General features: G+C 42.1%; 1 protein-coding gene across 4 annotated transcripts in view; it reads right to left on the reverse strand.

Annotated features, from left to right (window-relative positions):
• Rev1 (REV1 DNA directed polymerase) overlaps positions 1–20,456 on the reverse strand; it is an 85,451-nt gene extending 64,995 nt beyond the window's left edge. For 2 of the 4 annotated variants that reach the window (XM_036167840.1, XM_036167839.1), the window contains exons 1-2: positions 20,292–20,456; positions 18,980–18,989 (exon numbers count right to left, since the gene is read on the reverse strand). In XM_036167840.1, coding sequence (XP_036023733.1) covers positions 18,980–18,989; positions 20,292–20,316 — 35 coding nt within the window. In that variant the 5' untranslated portion in view covers positions 20,317–20,456. Of the gene's footprint in view, positions 1–18,926; positions 18,990–20,291 lie in introns of all 4 variants that reach the window. The other 2 variants (XM_036167841.1, XM_036167842.1) reach the window with 2 other exon arrangements.
• Between the last annotated feature and the right edge of the window lie 3,026 nt (positions 20,457–23,482).

Here is a 23,482-nt window from a genome sequence, read left to right on the forward strand (position 1 = left end):
TCAAGAATCAGAAGAGAACAAAAAATTTATGAAGATCTGCTACTTTTCCACAAATAGGACTCTTTCCCCTATGAGACAAGCTGTCAAGTCCAGAGGAGTGGATGAAGAGTGAGCCATGTTTTTAACCAATGCCATACTAAAGTAATGAGAACTAGACTCTAAAAGTCTTCCAAGAATACTGACCTCTACATATGGGGTTAGGATCTCAGAAATAAGAAATAGAAGCAAACAGATCAAACGTTCCAGAAACTGAACACCACCGTGCATTCATTGATCTGTGAAGTGGATTGAAGTAACAGTGGCAGAAGCATCTGGCAGAGCAACTACAATCCACTATGATAGACATCACTTTTGTTTGTCTCTACAATCCATTTACAAATACGACTGCAACACCAAGACAAATGAGAACCAGCAAAATGACAAAATCTTAGGTGGTACTGAACTTTAAACTTTTCAATAACCACATTATGTCGAAGGAGATACAACAAAGGAGTTATGAAAGTTTTCAACCTTAAAACAAATTACAGACATGATCATGCCTGTAGTTCAGGAGACTGAGACAGGAGGGCAGCCAACAGTTCAATGCCAGCTTGGGCTGCATAGGAGTTCCAGGTTCCAGGCTAGTTTGGGCTACAGAACAAGAAATTATCTTTTTTATGGTAGGGGAGAACAAAGCAAGGGAATACTAGTGCTATTAATGAACTCAAGGTGAAGGTTTTCAGCAACATGGACATCCTTAAGCAGAGTTATCAACAAGTGGCCCTGCTATTTGACAACCTCTACTATAAGGCCAAAGATAAGGCATGTGACGGGATCAAACAATATGCACATTTATTAACATTTCCATTGATACTCATTGTCATAGCTAGGGTGATTATCTCTGTGATGAAACACTATGACAAGCAGCAAGTTGGGACAGAAACTCAAACAGGGCAGGAACCTAGAGGTAGGAGCTGATGCAGAGGACAAGGACAGTTGCTACTTAAGTTTCTTGCTCTCCATGGCTTGCTCAGCCTGCTCTTACAGAACCCAGGACCACCAGCCTGGAGATGAACACACCCACAATAGGGTGGGCCCTCCTACATCAATCACTAATTAAGAAAATGCCAGGCAGTGGTGGTGCACACCTTTAATCCCAGCACTCGGGAGGCAGAGGCAAGTGGATCAATGTGAGTTCCAGGTCAGCCTGGGCTACCAAGTGAGTTCCAGGAAAGGCACAAAGCCACACAGGGAACCCTGTCTGGGGGGTGGAAAGGGAGAAAATGCCCTACAGGATAGTGTACAACCTGATCTTATAGAGGCATTTTCTCAATCAAGGTTCCCGCCTCTCTGATGACTATACATTATGTCAAGCTGACATAAAATTAGCCAGTACACTCATATATGCAACTTCATATTTCACTGAGAACAAAAATCTTGTTTCACATACTCAAATATCATAATGGAAACACATAAAAATTGCTATTAATTGTATATTGTACACTGGGCAGTCAATAAATACCTGCTGAGTAAAGACAATAAATTTACATGTGAAATGTAAAACATGGTTTAATAATAGAAATACAATCTAAATATATTGTGGTTAAATACTGGAAAAGTTACTATGATTATTTCATCCTATATACCATCTACTTATCTTGCTTTAAAACATTTTTCCACACCAGGTGTGATGGCACACACCTTTAATCCCAGTATCTAAGAGGCAGGCAGGCATGGTTCTCTACAAGGCCAGCCTGGTCTACACAGAGTTTTAGGCCAGTCAGGGCTACCTAGTTGATAGCCTGTTTCCAAAAACCAAAGTCTTTTTCCAAGACTTGAGAGATGGCTCAGAGCCTAACAGAACACACACTACTCTTGCAGAGGACCAGTTGGCCAAAGCAACCACAACTGGTAGCTCACCACCACCACCTTTAACTCCAACTCTAAGAGATCTGACACTCTCTCTGGATGCCACCAGCACCTGCACTTACATGTGCACATACCACCTCCCACCACCAAGCACACGTCACACACACATACATATACATATAACAAATAAAAACTTGAATTGTTAATAAAAAATTTCTAAAAATTCACAAATTCTGTACTAATAGTTTAACAAACAGTACTATCATAAAAATCTCCTCTCCTAAAAGTGGTACAGAGAAAACTGGCAATTGGACCATGTTTGATACCAACTAGAACCACACAGTAGATGGAAATTAACTACAAGACATTTACAAGATTGGTAATATAGTATTAAATAAGGAAGATGCTAAGGAAATCTCTATTATGTGTCATTATCTAAAAGCATAAATTTCTGCTAATCCATAATGATCTGTAGTCATAAATTTCTCAGGTCCCATCCAGCCCCCCACGGTCCAGACAAATCTCTCTCATCTGTGGTCCCACAACCGTGCAGACCCAAGTAAAAAAACAGGCTTATATAATTTACCAATTGTATGGCATATGACAAGCTTCTTATAACTTAACCCAATTCTATTAATCTGTAAGTTGCCACATGGCTGTGGCATTACCAGTCTGCTGGCATCTTGTTCCTTAGGTGGCAGCTGCTGTCTCTTCTGCCTCTTTCTTTTTCTTGCCTATCTGCTTAGATATCTCCTGCCTGCCTGTAAGCTGCCTTACTGTAGGCCAATGCAGCTTTATTTACGGACCAATCAAAGCAACAAATATTCACAGTGTATAGAAACATATCCCACAGCACTTCCCTTTTCTGTCCTATAGGCTGAAGATGAATGCTTCAATGTTGCAGAGGAACTTTGGGTGACTATCCAGGCAGCCAGCTGTCTCTGTCATTTCCAAAATTTTTGGAAGTTGCTTACAATGCTCTTCCTGTTTACTTTAAATAGTTATAATTCTCCTTGGTTATGATAAAAGATACATTAGATACAAAACTTTAGATTCACAAATATAGAATAGATAAAATTTTGCCAAATACAGACTAGATATTGTAACTGTAATTTTTGCTTGATAACTGTTATAATTTTACTATATTAAAACTAAAACCTTCCTTTTTGATTAGATAGAAAAGGGAAAATGCTGAGGATGTCTTTCTGTACACTGTGAATATACGTTGTTCCCATTGGTTAATAAACAAGCTGCTTTGGCCTATGGCAAGGCAGCTTAGAAGCAGGCAGGAAATCCAAGGAGAGAGACAGGAAAGAGAAAGGCGGAGTCTGAGGAGACACCAGCCTGCCGCCCAAGGAACAACATGACAGCAGACCAGTAAGCCACGGAAAATGTGGCAAAACATAGATTAAGAGAGATGGGTTAAGATATAAGAGCTAGCTAGCAAGAGGCCTGCCACAGACCATACAGTTTATAAATAATATTAAGCCTCTGAGTGATTATAAGTGGCTGCAGGCCAGCAGGCCAAGCGGGACCTTAGAAAACCTTCTGACTACAAAGATCAACAAAGAAGTGGTTTATCAATGTCTCTGCAGTCTTATATATAGAAAGGTTTTCCACTCAAAAAAAAAAAAAAGCTGTTTTCATCTTCTCTGTTCCAAGCAATGTTCTGAATTATAATATGTCCTCTTTACTTGCCTATTCATTGAGAAGCAATACCCTGCACTGACAAGTCATCAATTAACAAGCTAAGACTTGTAAATGAAAATCACTTTGTTTTCTGGTGAAACTCTTGCAGATTGGGTTTTCCAAGCTAATTCCACAGTGTGTGATAATTTCAGATAAAGTAAGAAACAGTTTCTAAAACTTAATACACAAACTAAAATAGCCTACAACTTCTCTGTATCCTGCAACATGAACAGAGAAGCTATCAATAATGGTGTCAAAAAATAAATTCAAAAAACGGATAAGGGATGAACTCATGAATGTAAAATACCCTTATTCCCAGCACTTGGGGTATGTCCGCAATAAACTTTATTTATTACAGTATTCTACCCTACCAGTTCAGAGTGAAAATCAAATTAGAAGATGCTTAGAAACCCTCTGAAAACTATGGAGTACACATGATACTTAACACAAGCAGCCAACCTCTACAACACAATGGAAAGGACTTAGTACGGACAGACCAAACCCAGTTCAAGAACTGATGTTTAGTTATGATACAGGGTGAGCACAAGAGGACCAAGTCTGACATCTCTTCACTTACAAACCAGAAATATGAGATTGACTACTGCTCAGAAAATTCCCTTACGGGGCCATATGTGCACATAAGGGAGAGATGTGACCAGAGTAAAGAGAGCTGGAAGGAAACCTAAACCTCCTTTAGCAGTCCTCTTTCCTTGTCAAGTTTTGGATTTAGGGTCTGAATAAAGAGTTTCCTCAAAGATTTAAAACAACAACAACTCGGATAGATTGGACTGATTTAAACTAATCAACTAATCTAAGTCTGAGACTTCTCAGTTCTTGCTTGTTTCTGTGACTACAGAAGGAACCAGAAAGGCCTCAACTCCTGAAAGGTTCTACAAACTGAAACTGTAAGGAAATATTCAAGTAAAAAAGACTGGCCAATTAGTGACTATCAAATACATCTATACCCAGTCCCACGTCAACATGTAGTAACAGCTAGCCAGGTGTGGCAAACAGAAGGAAATGGTGGAATATGGGATTTGAGATGTTTACAATAGAAGGCTTCCTGACTTACCCTGTTCTAGGCAAAATCTCACTAGAGCCTGTTGGCTGCATCTGTTTGTCACAGAATTACTTAAGCACATGTCCCTCTTGCTGGGCACACCACAAACAGCTCATTCTGGACTTCAATGTGCATGTGAAGAGGCTGCTCACACTCCATCAAAAGGTTCATTCTGCTTGCTTCCTCCCATAGTCACTGCTAAGTTTTATTTATTTTTGCTTATTTTTTGTTTTTCTGACACAAGGTATATAGAGCCCAGGATGGCTTGGAACTCACAGCTATCCTCATGACTCAGCCTAAGTCCTGGCATTAGTCACCGCATTTGATTCTTAATTTTAGTATTTACCAAAGAAATGATCTTCATCAAGAACAATAATTTTCATGCAAAAGTAGTAGTTCACCTATTTATTAAAAAAAATTTACTAACACCATTATAACAGTTTACACACTGGCAAAACTCTCCCAAACACATATGCACCATTAATTAATCTGATGTTACATTATTTGTAACTCTAAATATGCACTATTAATTAATGAAACTGAAGCTTGATGATGCCCATCTGTAATTTTAATACTTGGATGACTGAGGCTGGAGGAGGATAGCTAGTCTGGGTTACCTAGTAGTGGTAATGGTGGTGGGGTGGGGAAAGAAAGGAAGAAAAGGCAAGCATGCCAGATATGGTAAATCATACCTGTAATCACAACACTCAGGAAGCTAAGGCAGGAGGATTGTGAGTTCAAGCCAACTGAGGCTAGCTAGGTCTTAAACCAACCACCAAAATAAATGCAACCATCCTTGAGTGACTTTCAATAAATCTCATTACTATAGTCATATCCAAATGTAAAGTGCTACCTTACCTTTACTTAATGGTCATAAGAATTTTTCTTACTAAAACAAATATACAATGAATTAATGAATGGGCACATTTCAGTAACACAACATACTTCACAGTGTGACACAAATACAAAGAAAATCACCGGTGGCCTCCCCATTTCTAGGAAAGGCTAAAACCAGTTCGGTCTGGGCTCACTCCCATGTCTCCACTCAACACCTTTCTTTCTCCTTACTTTAACCATCAGTGCGGTACTTAGGCGTTTACTTACAACTGAGGACCTCCTTAATGGCTTCAGGGACAATGGAACCCAGGGACGTTTGTATTTAAAAGGACTTCTCCATAAGCAGTCAATGGAAAAAGGACAGCCTTTTAAATGGAATAGTGCTAGTGAAACTGGAATATCACATGCAAAAGAAGGTGGTCCCTCAAATTATACCATATATAAAAATTCAAAAGAAATTTAAAAATGGTGCCATTTCATAATTGGTTACTACAGCTGGCACAGTGGAGACCCTGGCAGCAAAAGTAGCTACCACAGTTAGTTAATCTTTCATTCTATTGGGCATGACAAACTTAAGTCCATAGTTATATACATTTCGATTGGCTTTGAAAGTTATAAATTTACAAACTCAAGTTCCTTTTGCTCTCAGGATACCATCTTACAAGGACTCCAATTTGCAGTAAGGCTCGTTAAGGAAGGGAATGGCTCAGCTGCCTTTAGCCTACCAGCTATGGGTGGGTTAAGACTTCTGTTGGTCTTTTCTGTGTCGAACACACAGATTGCAAGTCCAGCACCACTTAGAGATCTTTGGCAACAGTTGACTCTGCAGCTCTCACACAATTGAGGCTGTATGATAATGAGTATTCAGAAACGGGTAATGCCTGGGGGGCGCTCACCAACCTAAGACAGAGCACCTGTGTGACCTGGACAGGTGTCTCCATGACGGGTAAGGTGACCTGCTGATGTCCCATGCAACCTAAGTCAGAAGCTCATTTTTTAGTAAAAAAAAAAGGGGGGGGGGGAACCTATAGGTCCCTGGCCCCCATTTTGGGTAACTGTTGCATTGCTTGCTGCCAACCTTGACCTTGATATCCTCCCTATGCTAATTCCCTGCGAGATTCCACCCTCCTGAATGCTTAAGGGAAGCTCCTTGTCTGTGTATCCAGCATACTGGGTGTTAACAGCTTAGATGCAAGATTGTAAAACATCAGAAGCGGGTTGGGGATTTAGCTCAAAGGTAGGTGCTTGCCTAGCAAGTGCAAGGCCTGGGGTTCAATTCTCAGCTCCAAAAACAAAAACAAAAACAAAACAAAAACAAAAAAACAACAAACAAACAAAACATCAGAAGCAAACTTCTGCCCTCCCGGGTTCTCCAATTGTGCTGTAAGCCTGTATTTAAGACCTCTTTCAATAAACAGCATTCGGCATTCAAAAAAAGAAGAGGGGGGTCAAGATCAAAGTGAGGAAACCCAGAGACAGCTGACCGGTGCTAGTTGGAGCTCACTGACTCTGGACTGACAGCTCAGGAACCTGCATGGGACCGAACTAGGCCTGCTGAATGTGGGTGACAGCTGTGTGGCTTGATCTGTTTGTGGGGTCCCTGGCAGCAGGACCAGGACTTATCCCAGGTGCATGAACTGGCTTTTTGGAGCCCATTCCCTGCAACGGGATACCTTGCTCAGCCTTGATACAATGGGGAGGGGCTAAGCTCTCCTTCAACTTGATATGCCAGACTTTGTTGACTACCATGGAAGGCCTTACCCACTCTGAGGAGTGGATGGGGGTAGAGTGGGAGGAGGTGAGGAGGCAGGAGAAGGGGAGAGAGGGAGAACTAGGGTTGGTATGTAAAATGAAAAAACATTTTAATATATTCTTTAAAAAAGAAATTTAAAAATGTTTTTAAACATAAGAGCAAAAATGTTGAAACTCTAGAAAAAAGCAGATTTGGCAATGACTTCTTGAACACAATATGAAGAGCAAAGCAACAAAAAAATAGATAAACTAGAGAATATTCAGATTTATGAAAGCAGAGCAGAACTATGACAAAAGATCAACTGAAGCAAAGGAGGAGGAGCTGTGGGAGGATATGAACAAATGCTATATATCATGGAATGAATAAATGATATACACTTGAAAATTCCATAATAAAATCATTATTTTGTATGCTAACTAAAAATCTTCACTAAATTTTTTTGGGGGAAAGGTAAAAACTGGGGCTGAAGAGATGGCTCAGCACTTAAAAACACTTGTACAGGAACCTGGGTTAAGTTCCCAGCATCTACATGGCAACTTAGAACCATCTGTAACTCCAGTTTCAGGGGATCCAACAACCTCTTCTGGCCTCCTCCACAGGCACCAGGCACACACATTATACACCTACATACATGTAGCCAATACTCATACACATAAATCTTTTTTTACATTAAAACCGTGCATCAAAGGACACAGTAGCGAAAAGACAACCTACAAAATGAGAGAATATTTGAAATCATATATTTAATAAGAGATTAAGATAGACTATTTAAAACTAATTTATCATTAATGACAAAAGTAATCTAATTAAAAATAGGTGCAAGATTTCATGTACAGATGACCAATAAGCACATGAACACATGTTCACATTTACCAATCATACAAACTCCAAGGAGATGCCTCCTCACACTCAAACAGATGGCTACCAGAGAGGGTACACGGGGGAGTCTGAGGATTGAATCCAGAGCCTGTGAACCCCAGGCAAGTGCTCTATCACTTAGCTACATTCTCAACCCTTGGTTTTATGAGTCAGAGTTTATGCAGTCCAGATAGGCAAGAACTCTTAATCCTCTTCCTTTCATCTCCTAAGGAAATAAATGTTGAATTGGGAAGGCACTGGAACCTCTTGTGCACTATAGGCGAGAGTGTAAAATGAGGTTTCTGCTATGGGAAAAAGACTGGCAGGAATTCCAAGCATTACAGCAGAATTATATTATCTCTATTATGTACACTTCTGAGTAGGGTAACAGATTTACCTATACACTCATTATTACAGCAGCAGCATGCACAGTAGCTAAAAGGTAGAAACAACCCTAAAGTACATTGGCCTAAAATGACATAAACAAAAAGTGGCATATACACATAGGAATATTTAGACTTAAGAAATTTAACACATGATACAACATAGTCATAAAAATATTATGCTAAGCAAAAGCAGCCATTTGTAAAATTAATGAAGATGGTATATTTTTTTTAAAGCAAAGCAAAAAAGCTAGAGGGAAAAAAAAGATACTCTATCACCCTACTTTTAGAGACTGAAAGTAGAATGGTGTGTTTTGGAGATGGGTGACCTAAGGAAGCATCTTAGGTCAAAAAGAAAGGGAACTAGAGATGAACGGTGGGGATGGCTGCTGCACACTGTACTAATGTTGCTGAACTTCACCAACAATGGACTTCACTTCATTTAAAATGGCTGTGACTGAAGAGATGACCGAGCAGTCAAGAACACTGGCTGCTCTTTCAGAGGACTGTGGTGGCTCCATTGCTAGCACCCACATGGTGGATTACAACTGTCTTTAACTCTAATCCCAGGGGTAATCCTAGGCTCTCTTCTGGCCTCTTAGTTACCAGGCACAAATGTAGTGCAGAGACATACAGGCAAGCAAAACATTACTCATCAAACTTAAAATTAAAAAAACACAATCATCAAAAGTGTTTGGTTTTTTTTGTTTTAAGTGGCTAAATAGACAGTACAAACCCACAGGCCTGTGTCAATGTAATCCTATTTTGCCCATAAAGAGTGGAGGTCATAACACCAGATCAACAACTTTCTGTGACTCATTTAAATACAAAAGTACAGCTGCTTTTTCCGATTTTATCTTGACTCAACCATACAGACCATCAGAGTCTCAGGGTGAGGGTTCTCAAATTTCTAAATTTTAAGAGTACAGACATTCTTCAATTCCATACCTCATGAAGCATAGCAGATCCAACCTATATATGAATGTTAGATTTTTTTAATTTGAAGGGATACACCTCAAGCTATAAAAGAGAAAACGAAAGCTATACACCCAAGTAAAAAGCTCTAGTAACTATTTCCCATAAAACCACAAATAGTAGCTTTCATTTCTAGACCTGTCTTTAGGAATACTGAACCAAGATAGCATGCATTCTAAGATGAATGTTTTGTGTAAGATACCCTTTAGAAAAATGTAAGTAGTACAATGCTGGGATGTTTTAGTCAAGTTTTATACTGACTACCTCTCCCCCATTCTTTAATTATGGATTTTCTTCCCCCTACCTTTAGTTTTCTATGATTTTTTTTCCCCAACTAAAATAAAGCAATTCCTATACTAGACGATGTACCTTTTTTTTTTTTTAGGTTTTACATCAGGGTCTCTAACCTACCCCAGCCTCCAAGCAGCTGGGACTGCAGACAAGTGCCACCAATCCAGCTAAGGCACCGTCTTGATCAACAGCAGACAAGCACGAAGCTCTGAGGACTTTATTAATAAAAGTGGCTACAAGCACTCTCCAAACCAAAACTAAAGCAAGAGAATGGGATTTGGGCCTTGCTCATATCCTTTTCCGAAAATGAGCCTGACCTATCCTTTCTTGGGATTATTATTAGACTCTTCCCATTACTGACTTGTTCATTCAGTGCACTGTTGTGCTGACCAAATATATTCCTTGTTAAAAACACTTTCCCCCTTGTTTTAAGTGTATTAAAGTACATTTTGTAAAAAGAAAAAGTAGCAGGGAAGAACATAGCAAATTACCCATGTTTCTACCTTATAAAAAATTTTTACTAAAACTTGATAGTTTCTTCCTTTCAGTGTTCCTTAAATTATTAGTATTTAGGTTCTTCACATTTACACTAACTACTAGTAGTATCTTATTTCTATACCTTTTTTTACTAAAGATCCTGTATCTACAACTGATCTTTACAGTATATCTACAGAATAGACAGGCCAGGAACTATTGTCTTCTAGTCTACAGAAGCTAGAATACTGATGAAGTTGAACTGTTAGTTTGTGATACAAAATCACACTTTTGATTTTAGAAACAAGATCTCACTGACCCGGGAACTTGCAATGTAGACCAAGATGCCCTAAAATTCAGAGATTCACCTAACTTTGCTTCCTGAATGTTGGGTTAAAAGAGTGTGATATCATGCCCAGATATACTTATTTTCTTAAAAACTAATGTTCCCATATTTTCAAAGGAGAAAATAACAATGATTATTAACATGAATTGCTATAGAGGACCACTTCTATTCCATTAAACTAGTTGAGTACAACACAAAAGAAACATACTTAGGGAGCAGTGAGATGGTTCAGTAAGTAAACATGCCAAGTCTGATAATCCGAGTCCCATCCCCCTTTTGGGGTCTAACAACCCTTTCACAGGGGTCGCCTAAGACCATCAGAAAACACAGATATTTACATTACGATTCACAACAGCAGCAACATTAGTTATAAAGTAGCAATGAAAATAATTTAATAGTTGGAGATCACTACAACATAGAACTATATTAAAGGGCTACAGCATTTGGAAGGTTGAGAACCACTGCTGTAGAGGGAGAGAACTGACTTCTACAGGTTGTTTCCTAACCTCCATACACCCACCACTAGCCACATGCAAATTAAGTAGAACTTTTTTTTAAAGGAAAGAAAGAACAGATGCTTTTCCATCAGAGAATTTAGTACATATCTGTGGTGGACACATTAGTAGTCATATTTTTAATAGGACTAAAAAAAAGAAAATAAGCCCTAAATATGAGGTCTACCTAGACTAACTCCAACTAGTCCATATACATGAAAAGTAGAAACACAAGGACAGAACCAACTTGGTCCTGGGTCACTGACCTTAAAAATCAGTCAGCTAAACTGGGCAGTGGTGGCACATGCCTTTAATCCCAGGACTGGGGAGGCAGGGGCAGGTGGATCTCTGAGAGCTCAAGGCCAGCCTGGACTACAGAGTGAGTTCCAGGCCAGGCTCCAAAGCTACATAGAGAAACCCTGTCTTAAAAAAAAAAAGTCAGCTAAATCTTAGTTCTTTAATATGGACAGCGTTGACCTGACTAATTCTACAGTCTTTTACAGTGGTATTTTGTTGTTGGTGTTGTTTGTTTGTTTTTCAAGACAGGGTTTCTCTGTGTAGTTTTGTGCCTTTCCTGGAACTCACTCTGTAGCCCAAGCTGGCCTCGAACTCACAGAGATCCACTTGCCTCTGCCTCCCAAATGCTGGGATTAAAGGCATGTGCCACCACCGCCCGGCTTGCATGTGCTTTTAAAGGTAGAAGGAAGCAGGGAAAGAGAGGAAGCAGTGACATTAGAAAGAAAAACTCATAAAACTACAAAAAAAACTACAGATCCTTAAGGCAACATTCTAGAATTAACTGAGATGGACACATGGCCAGATGTAGATGAACTGAGACAGCTAAGGAATCTAATAGACGGCCTTAACTATCAACCTAAGAAGCTTAAATTTTACTTTATTTTAGGGAAACACACAGAATAAGGACAGAAATCTTCATCTTATGCATTCCACCTGTACATTTTACTATCTTTAAAACTCATAAGGTAAATGAACATCAATGACAGGCAACTAAAAATAAATCTCGTGGAACAACCGAAGTTTAAAAATAGATCTAACTTGGTGTTGGGAAGATGGCTCAGTAGCAAAGTGAATGTCCTTCAAGCATGACATCCTGAGTTGGGGTGATCAGCACCCACATAAAGCATGGTAGCATGTCCCATGAACTGTGAAGTGAATCTCTAGAGCTCACTCGGTGTCTGGCCAGCCTAGCCTAGCTGAATGGATGAGCTAGCTTAGCTACAGGATCAGTAAAATTGCCTCTCTCAAAAATTAAGGTAGTGAGCAATTGAGGACACCAAACATTGACCTCTAGCCTTCACATGTACACACCCACACAAACACATACATACCTACACACAATATATATAAATATTATACATATACATATATAAATACTTTCCTATCTGTTCCATTTTCTGCAAGTCTCTTTTCTCACTAATCTTTATATTAAATGTAATTGCAAATGAACATAAAAAGAAAATTTAAGTTGCCAAAACTTCTGAACTCTTCCCTTGCCTACATGCTGAGAAGTTCTAATATATAGAAAGAAAATCACTGCCTTTAAAGATGAGATGCTATATTCTTCAAGATACTAAAAGTGTAATTCAAGTTTAGGACACTATGCTTGTTTTGGAGTTTGTTTGGTTTTGAGACTGGCTCTCATGTAGCCCAGACTGGCCTTAAATTCACTAGGTATCGGAGAATGACCTTTGATCATCACCCTCCTGCCTCTACCTCCCAAATACTGGGATTATAAGGTATCTACCACAACAGCCACAGTATACTGTACCTTAGCTAACAGATTCTGAGAAAATTAATTTCAAGAGAATTTAATATGATCTTTAGATGACAATTAGAAATAAGACTTCCTATTAAGCATAAAGGACATGCAGAAGAATATTAGCCTCCACTATCAGAAATTCAAAGTATCAGTACTCCCTCTTAAGTACTAAAATTCCAAATGGCAATCTTTGAAACATTTTACAAGTTTAACAAATAGATTAACATGGCCATCTCAAGCACGCGCGCGCACACACACACACACACACACACACACACACACAAAAACCACCTCACTTTTTCACTCAGTAGCAGGAAATTACCTAGATCAAAAAATGTCATTTAAAGAAATTCCAAATACCAAAGTTTTCAGACAATTGAGGTTATTTTAAATCAGAAAGTATTTATAAACCCAACTTACAACAGAAATGATGTAAATAAAACGTTTGGCTGAAATGAACCTCATCCCAGGTTTTAGATTCTACTGCATCAATAGAAATGTTATAATCTTCAACAGAAGGCAATCCTTTCAGATTATAAGAGGCAGGGGAAAAGCAATTTCCTCTAAAATGAAACACTCCCTTTTGGAGAGAGGAGAGGAGGCCCTTGGAACTCAGGAAGTAAAGCTGAAACTTGGAAGTTTCATGGGACCTTCCCAGGGCTGCACAAGCAGTGAAGGATTTACTAGAGTGTAGCGCAGTAGAAGAGCAGTTGCCTACTGGTCTGGTTCATAGTTCAATTCCTAGCACCACAGAGAGATCCTGAGCCCACAGAATCAAAATCAAAATCTCAGTTACATAATTCAGCCTACTGCCTAAAATATAAAAATGGAATTAAGCCCATTCTTAGTAATATCAGATGTTAAGAATGATGGAATTTAGAGACTATACAACCATTGTTTTATGATTAAACCTTCAAGTTCCTCTTACTTCTTGAGTGTGATCAAGAAAGCTTAAGTCAGAAAGCAACATTCTGGTTTACTTTCTAACATCACAGAACTTTTTGGTCCACCCCAGCTTATAGGGAAAGCCATGGGGCTAGATGCTCAAATGGTGAACTTCAGTTCAACACCAGAACCCACATTTAAAATACCAATAATAACAAAACCTGGTTTGGTGGCAGCCACTTGTGTGGGGGAGGAGAGAGAGGGCTCCGTGTCCTCCCTTGTCAGCCAGCCTAGCCTACTTGTCCAATTCCAAGCCAATGAAAAACCCTGTTGTACAAAAACGGTGGGCGGATGGTACCTGAAGAACAACACTCAAGGTTGTCGTCTGGCGTCTACATATGCAAGCACACATACAAAGCCATGGGGCCAAACTGGCCAGGAGCCAGTAAGACAGCTCAGTGGACCATGGTTCTTGATGAAATACCTGGAACCTACACAGGAAAAATCTGAGTCCTACCAGCTGTCCTCTGACCACACATACAGGCCCACATATCAAGAGGGAGGGAGGAAAACAGCTCAGTAAAGTACTTGCCATCAAGCATGAGGACCAACTCCCCACCAACTGTCCTGACTTCCTTATTATGTACACTCACACATAGACACATGCACACAAAATAAATGAATGTAACTTAAAAAAAGTAAATAAAAGGTTTCTTAAATCATCTCTACCTGGTCAGATAAGCAAGCACAAAATTTAACAGCATTCTATGTCAAAACTTTTTACTTCCTAGTGCCAATTTTCTAACAATACAATTCTTAGAACAATGTAACTTTAAAAGCCACAAAATCATCACCCATATGCTATGACATTTAAATGCTGACACTCTCTTGAGAAGCTCAGACTCATTTCTGTCTTAGGTTTTCCAAGCTCGCTTGCATGCCTCCTCATCCTCCCTCTCCCTCTCCTTTATTCCTATTATGCTTGTATTTTCCCTCCCTTAAAGTCCGTGTTTATTAAACTCTTTATAAACTATAGTTCTGAGGGCTGGAGAGATGTCCCATGTGGTGGTATTGTGTTCCCCAAAATATTGTGTGTTCCCTGAAATAAACTTATCTGGGGTCAGAGAACAGACAGCCACTAGATACAGAGCCACAAATGGAGGCTAGAAAATGGGAAGAGTAAGCCATAGCAGAAGTTGGACGGTGGTGGTGCAACTCCTTTAATCCTAACATTTCAGAGACAGAAATAACTCTGGATCTCTGAGTTCAAGGTCACACTCCTTTAATCCCAGAAATCCAGCCTTTAATCCCAGGGAGTGACGGTAGAAGTAGAAAGATTATATAAAGCATGAAGACCAGAAACTAGAAGCATTTGGCTGGTTCAGCATTGGGCTGGTTCAGCATTGGGCTGGTTCAGCATTGGGCTGGTTCAGCATTGGGCTGGTTCAGCATTGGGCTGGTTCAGCATTGGGCTGGTTTAGCATTCAGGCTTTTGAGCAGCAGTTCAGCTGAGATTCATTCTGGATGAGGACTCAGAGGCTTCCAGTCTGAGGAAACAAGACCAGCTGAGGAACTGGCAAGGTGAGGTAGCTGTGGCTTGTTCTGTCTCTCTGACCTTCTGGCATTTACCCCAATAACTGGCCTCGGGTTTGATTTTATTAAAAAGAACCTTTATGACTCATACTACATACAGTCCCATGGGTTAAAACCTTGTTATGCAATCATGAGGTTTGGAGTCCAAATCCTAGCATCCTGTAGACACCTGTAATTACAGCTTCAAGGGATCAGACACCCTCTTCTTAGGCAGAAATGTGAAGGAAAATAACAAAAAACAACTGCTAGTACTCAGGAGGAACACAAGCTTACAAAACAGACGACAAAGAAAATGCAAATCTTTGTCCTTTTTAAATGTAGCTCACAAAAGGGTTAGGATCCTGGGTCATGAGTCAGGTGGAAATAGGTAAATCCTGGTTCCTTTTGTACCGTGTGACCCAGCCAAGTAATATCATTTCTACAAATCTGTTTCTTTATAATGTGCCTACTTTATAGGGTACTTTTGAATATTAAATGAGAAACCACTTAGCAATGGGCCCTGGGACATAGTCCATACTTAATAATTTACCTATGATTATTAAATTTTGGAACAAATGTTAAACAATCAGTATTAAGTTTTAGGCACAAAGCTTAGAATCCTATGACTTAAAAGTTGAGCCTGGCTGGGCAGTGGTGGCGCATGCCTTTAATCCCAGCACTCGGGAGGCAGAGCCAGGTGGATCTCTGTGAGTTCAAGGCCAGCCTGGTCTACAAAGAGAGTTCTAGGAAAGGCGCAAAGCTACACAGAGAAACCCTGTCTCGAAAAACAAAACAAAACAAAACAAAAAAAGGTTGAGACTGAAATATAAAACAAACTACAAAAAGCCAGTTTGCCAAAGACAAATGCTAAGTAAAAATAACCAGTGTTATACAAGTGTAACTGTCATAGACAGACTCTTAAGTTTGTAAGAATAACTCAAGATGCATTAGCTCAAATTATCTATTCTTACAAAGTCATGGGCTCATTTATTTTTCTAAACACTAAAGGAAAAAAAAACAATGCATAAAAACAGAAGTCAAAGGGAGGTAGGTATGTAGAATGTTGCTAGATTGCTTTAAGCTGCAAATTACAAGAGCCAAAATACAACATGTAGGGAAAACTTGTGAAAGATGGCAGAGAACCACCACATAAAAGATGATAATAAAACACCTCTCCTTCCTAAACACTACAAAATCAGACTTCCATGAGGTCTTCCAGGATTTTCCTGTCAGAAGACAAGAAGCCTCTAACAAGTTCTTTCATCACTAAAATCATAATTCCAGTAGAACCTCAAAGCAAAACCGATGAAAGCCACTCTGGTGGGTGGCTGTTGGGACAACTCTGAGCCATCTTCTTTAGATAGGAAAATAAAAAACCTTACATACACATTAAGAGAGGCCACCCATTCTCAGCAGTTTATTTTTTATCTTATTCTAGACATATAGAGAAACTTTGAAAAGTCAAATAAATTTTAGCAGCCAACACAATTTCATTCAAAAAAATATATAAACTAATTCAATTTTATCTCATTACAATAAAAAATATTGTCAGTACGTGAAATAAAATTTTGAAAGGTTTTTTTTGTTGTTGTTCTGTTTTTTAAGAGGTTGGGGAGAAGGCTCACTGAAATTTGCAAGCATGAGGACCTGAGTTCAGATCCTCAGCCACATAAAATCTGGTGCACATTACTTTCTAACTCCAGAGCTTTGGGGTCATAAGAGAAAGCTCCTAGGAGCCAGCCAGTCTAGTCAAAATGGCAGCGAGCAAACTCCAGGATCAGTGAGAGATTTTGACTCAAAAGCTAAGCTAGAAAGTGACCAGAACATATTGGACACAGACCTCTGGTCTCCACACAAAGTATGTACTTCACATATATTTACTCAATTACTCACTATAATACTATAAGGTGGGTGACATTATAGTCATCACATACAGATGAATAAAATGAGGCACCAGAAGTCATTAACCTGTTCAGGGTCATGCAATCAGTAAATGGTAGCAGGTAGGATCTTGACTGAAGTTGTCAAATGTTCAAATCCACTACAGCATTCTTAACAACTTTTACTAAGAGCTTATTAGGTACCAGGCAGTTGTAAGTACTGGAGATAAAATTACGAATAAATCTAGTAAAATCTCTAGCCTGTAGGAAGTTAGGAAGAGTGAGTTAACAAGTCTAATGGAAAAAAAATTAACAAATGAAAAAATGTAACTGATAATAAATACAATGGAGAAAAAGAAAATCAAAACTAAAATTTAAATTTAAAAGCAAACAAAAGGAAGAGAGAGACTTGCTTATATTTTAGGGACCAGGAGAAGGCTCTCTGAAGCAAAGGACAGCAATGGAAGACCTAAACAACTGGCATCACCCAGAAGAGGTGTCCAGTGTTAACTGCCTGGGCAGCATCCTGAGGCCAAGCAGTGAAGAGTCACATGGGGTAAGGCTAGGTTGGCAGCTGCCAAATCATTCAGTGCCCTGATGGCAAGGATAAGGGGTTTCGATTCAATTCTGTATGTAACCCAGAGCTTTTGGAGGATTGCAAGCAAGAAAGATCAATTCAAGTTCTTTTTCAAAAGATCACTCTGATCGTTATAAAATAAGGAGACCAGTGAAGGAACCAATCCCACAATCCAAAGGTAACACTAAAACTTGAGGTTTGAATTTTGTGTTGTTGTTTACAAGTAGATGAGACACTAAAGGAACATGCAACTTGTCTCTAAAGACTTGAATTATCACACTCTCACATTGTGTTCAAATTAAATTTGTAAAATAGCCATTATATGCACAGTAATGTTTCAGTTGGTGCCGTTATTACAAGAAAGAAGTACACAGTAGGTCTTTTTTTCATTTTTCCATATTCTGTTTAACCTGCCCTGTGATTTATTTTGGTTTTTGTTTGAGACAGTGGTCTCACTATGCAGGCCCTAACTTGTCTGGACCTCACTTTGTAGACCAGGCTGGCCTCAAACTCTCAGAGATCCACCTGCCTCTGCCTCCCTAGCGCTGGGATTAAAGGTGTGTGCCACCAAGCCCAGCTTATGCCATGATTTACAACCCCTTACATTCTAACAAAGCAAAACGAACCACACCAACCTTCAGAATCTGTTCACTGTAGACAGCAGAGACCTAAGGTCTCCTGTGGTTAGTGTCCTTCTCTAGCACACCAGGCCCTATTTAGTACCCTGTTAAGCGAGTATACCACAGAAAACCCTGAGAACACACTGACTCATAATCTCATCTGTTCAATAGTTAGCTACCACACCTAGAAAGTGACGTCTTCAAACTAAGAATGAGAAGCTTGTCCAAGGTCATACAACTGGCACAGACAAAAATTCAAACCTCTATATAAATGCTTTGCTCTTTCCACTTCAGAAGCCATTCGAGACTGTATGCATAGCTTAAATATAGTCATTGGAACTTATTAACAGTGACTGGTTGTGGAGAGTTTTTTATTTTCTTATTTAGAATCTTAGTTTTTCAACTGCAGTTAAGGAAATGGAGGTACACATTTAAGAATATTACATTATTATTATTAATACTAACTTTGAAAAATTTTATTTTTCTACCTGAGATGGCATAGAAATTAATCCTAAAAGTGATTTGCCATATTTTAAAAAATGGACAAATAATCTTAAAAGTAATCCCCACATTTTTAAAAAGTAAACAAATAAGCATTATTTACCATAAAAAGGAGTAAAGTTTCATGACAAGATACAGGAATTGGTACAGACTGACCTCAAAGGACCTAAAAGACACAAACAAGAAATCACAGTAATTCAAGAAAAATGGCAAATAACTATCCTAAGCAGTCAACGAGGTGCATTTTTATAGACTGTCGTGCTGGACGGAGAGCTTAAGGTAAGCTTCCAAGTGTCCAGCCCAGGGAACACTGGAAGGGAGGAAGGGTATTCTAGCAGCATTTGCCTGGGCAAAGCCCTGTCAATGTGGGAAAGCAGAGACTCCTACGTTTGAAAGCCCATCGAAGGTAACATTTGGCTGAGCTAATGTGCACTCGACGGGAACAAGGTTATAGTATGTCTTACTCTACCTAAAGGAGGGACGGACAAGCTCGGCAGACTAGGGAAGCCAGAGAGAACAGAGAGAGAATTTAAGAGTTGTCACGTTGCCCTTAATAGTGCAAATCCTTCTTGGGATGTGTTTCTCTTTCATCTATATGCCCCACGTCCACTTTCTACGTGACCCGTGCAGAACTGGGGGTGAAATTCTAATTAGACGTCTGTCATCTGTAAACAATTAAGGAACGCTACAGGAAGGTCGAAGCTTTCCAAAGGGGGGGGGGGGGGGGGACAGGAAAGGCAGAGCCTCCAAAACACAGACAAGTGGCCCTCTCCATCTGCACCTCGACTGTTATTTTAACAGCCCAAACAAGTGTGAAGGGAGCACCTGCGAAGAAGACACTTGGGGACAGGTGTCCTGAATATGATGGGGACAGATTAAACAACAAGGCAAAAAAAAAAAAAAAGGAGTGGGGAAAACACAGCCTCGGGATGCTGACTCCGGGATGCTTGAGAGCGAGGGAGAAGCCGGTGCACCGGGGCCGAGCGGTGAGCCGAGGCCGGAGGACCGCGGCGCCGGCCCCGGGAGCCCGCCCGCCCGCGCCCCGTTCTGCAGACGCTGCTGGAGCGAACCCTCGGACGCGCGAGCGAATGAATGGCCGGCGAGGCGCCGGCGCAGCCGACAGTGAGTGGCGGCCGGCCGGGGGACTCCGAAGCAGGGGCCGTGGGGGGCGCCCGGGGTCGGCGGGGCAACGGAGCGCGCGGGAGGCAGCGCCGGGGTGGCCGCGCCATGGCGGAGAGGGAACGGGAGGTCACGCGTTACATAACCCGGCGGCCTGAGACGCCAGGGCGGCGCGGCGGGCAGCGGCGGGCGGCGGGCAGCAGGCAGCAGGCCTCGGAGCAGCGCCGCGGGCTCCCGGCCTCGGCCCCGGCGTCTCAGGCCGCGCAGGCGGCAGCGGCTCGGCGCCCCTCCCCCTACCCGCCGGCCCGGGGAAAGAGGGAGGTGTGGAGGGGGTGGGAGGGTCGCTCACCTTCCGCGCCGCCCCAGGCCACCATGCCCGGGCCCAGCCGCTTTCCTCGGGCCTCCGCGGGCTCCGCCGATACACACTACCCTCGCCGCGGCCGGGAGAGAACGCCCGGGGAAGGCAGCCGCCGGTCAGCCGGCCGCCGAGCCGAGCCGAGCCGAGCCGAGCCGAGTCGAGCCGAGCCGCGCCGAGCCGCGCCGAGTCGAGCCGAGTCGAGCCGCGCCGCGGCCCACGCTCCCTCAGTCACGGCCCCCGCCTCGCGCCGGGCCTCCGCGGCGGCTCCCGCCCCTCCCCCTCCGCCCCTCCAGCGCGCGCCCGGCCCTGCGCTCGCTCCCTCCGCTCCGCTCCGCTCCCACCTCCCGTCCCTGCGGCGGCTCGCTGGCCGGCCCGGGATCCGCTCGCTGACTCGCTCGCTCGCTCGCTTCCTCGCACTCACCGGGCGCGGCGCACGCGCGCTGCTCGCGCCCGGCCCGAGGCGACCCCGGCCCCGCCCTCCTCGCGCGCCGGCGCCCGCAGGGGGCAGCGCCTCGGCGGCACGTGACTGTGCCGCTGGCTGGGGGGGGGGGGGTGGGGGTGAGGGGGAGCCGGCCGCATCACCACGCTGCCTCCGCGACTCCCGCCGGGGTCGCGGCGCTGGGGCCGGCCTGGCTCATCCGGCTGCGTGAAGCGACGCGCAGCCCCGCCCCGCCCCGCCCCGCCCGGGCTCCCCGAGCCGCGGAGGGCGCGGGTGCCGGGACTAACCCGGTTGACGGCCGCTGAGGTTCCTCTGTTGGAGGCGCGAAACACGCCTCGGCACCGCACTAGCCATTGATGGGCAGCGCCACCTAGCGGCGGCAAGGACGCACACGGACCTGCACAGGCTCCGTCCCGGAGCGGAGAATCGGGGCCCACACCAGTGTAACGGGGATGCGCCCCGCGCCACGGGGTCGCTGGCTAGCAGACCCGGTACGACCGACCCCACCTCATCTTTCCACGGCCGGTCCCGCATTCCCCCTGCGGCCAGTAGCCCTTCCCACATGCAGCCCAGACCAGAAGAAAATTGCTTTTCCGTGTAATGTTAAACACACACACACACACACACACACACACACACACACACATTTAACAATTCCATTTTCTAACAACAACAAAAAAAAAATCGTCTCATAAGGATCATTTCCACCCGCCTCTGTGGTGGCTGTTCAATGGGAGACTGCATGGTTATTCTGATAGTCTTTATTGTTGGATTACTCAAACATGAAGCCAACCAACCTTGCCGAGGCTCCACACCTTCGCTCCTCCACCTTAGACGTTGGAAAAGAGTTTGCAGGCACTTAGCAAACGATCAGTACTCTTGAAACTTGACTTTGCAAGCCTGAGGTTCGTTTCCCAGAAAGACAGGAGATACTCAAATAAAATCAGTTTCTCTCTACATGTATAATCTCAATATCTCTGTCTCAATTTCAATCTCTCTCCCTCCCTCTGCTCGCTCCTTTATAAATTCAATTTAAGTATTCTCTTCCCTACCCCCTGAAAAGTTGCATGTTTCTCTGGATCCACAACTGAAAATTTGAGGAGTTTCAAACCAAGCTTCTAGATGCAACACCAGCAGGTGGTGTACTGAAATGCCACACGGAAGAAAAAAAAAAAAAAAAAAAAACAGAACAATGAAGCTTATGAGGATTTTTTTTTTTTAATTTGTCTCTACACGGCAGTTATTTCCACTAAGTAAAAATGGCAAAACTTGATTTTCGAGACTGAAAAATAACCTGTGAATTCTGTAAGGAATGGGCAATTGTATTTCAATTTCAGTTTTGTTCCTATCCTTTCATAATCAATGATTACTTTTTCTGTTATTTTCTCAAGCAAAAATAAATAAACTGACTATCCCAGTTAGCTTTCTGTTGCCGTGACAAACGTGACCGAAAGCAACTTGGGGAGAAAAGGGGTTTATTTCATCTTACAACTTACTGTTCATCATGAAGGGAAGTCAGGACAGGAACCTGGAGGCAGGAACTCAAGCAGAGATCAAGGAGGAGGTGGGGGACGGGCTCCTGACTTGCTCCTTTTGGCTCATTCATGTTCCTCTTTTATACAAATGAGGCCCACCTGCCCCGGGGATGGCACCGCCCATAGTGAGCTGGACTCTCCCACATCAATTGTCAATCAAGGAAATGGCTCAGAGACTTGCCCACAGGCCTATCTGACAGAGGTGTTTCTTAATGGAGGTTCTCTCTTCCCAGGTAACCCTAGCTTGTGTCAAGGTGTCAAGAAGTAACCAGCACACGTGCCTTGGCAGTGCCTTCATAGAATACTTTAGTGAGTACTAGTTTGCAGCCTCTTAGGAAAGGAAAAGGTCTTTCTCTGTAAAAGGAACAATCAAAAGAGAGACTCACAGAAATAAAATGTAGACAAACTCTAGAGTCCTTGTTCTGAACAAGTTTGCCCAGGGTTTATTTTTATCTATTTCAGAATGTTCTTATTTCAACTTTATCCTGGCATCTACATCTACTCACCCATTTAATGATTCTTATCAAGGCTATTCTTCTCCAAGGTGAGCCTTTGGGGACAGCCACTTAAGATGGCCAATCTGGACCCCCAAACTTGGGAGTCCTTTGGAGAACTGTACTTTTTTTTCCTTTCCTTTCTAAGCTTCACTAAAATAGATTTATGGAAAAAATGCAACCATTACTGACACCTTAAGAGGTCCATGGGCATACAGACCAATGGCCCTTTAAGGGTCATGGATAAAAGGACATGATTTTGCTACTCATTCACCTTGGTCTCCGGCAATAAACTCCCTGGAAAAATACACATCTCACCTCTCAAATATAAATATATATGAAAAAGCATGAAACTTTTACAGGTTTGTACTCAAGCTCCTGGAGTGGTCTGCTCACAGTGACTAATGTTGCTGTAGGTTGTGCTGATTATTACAAAACATTCTATCCACTCTGCTGAAAGATGAACCGACAAGAGGGTACTAGTTCAAGCCCGAGGATGCACTGAGGATGTTGGAATCAGAGTTGAGTTGCTGGGACTTAATTCTTTCAAAGGCATACATGTTCATATTTAACCAGCACAGTTCTCAAAATTCACTGTGATCCAACCATTTGTCATGATGTGCATTCTGTACACCACTTACTGTACCACATTTTTTTTTTTGTGCCAGTGGACAAACCCATTGATTTCCTGTCTACAAAAAGTTGTTAGTTGTT

The sequence above is a fragment of the Onychomys torridus genome, chromosome 18 (assembly GCF_903995425.1).
Source record: "Onychomys torridus chromosome 18, mOncTor1.1, whole genome shotgun sequence".
In the NCBI taxonomy this organism is placed as follows: domain Eukaryota; kingdom Metazoa; phylum Chordata; class Mammalia; order Rodentia; family Cricetidae; genus Onychomys; species Onychomys torridus.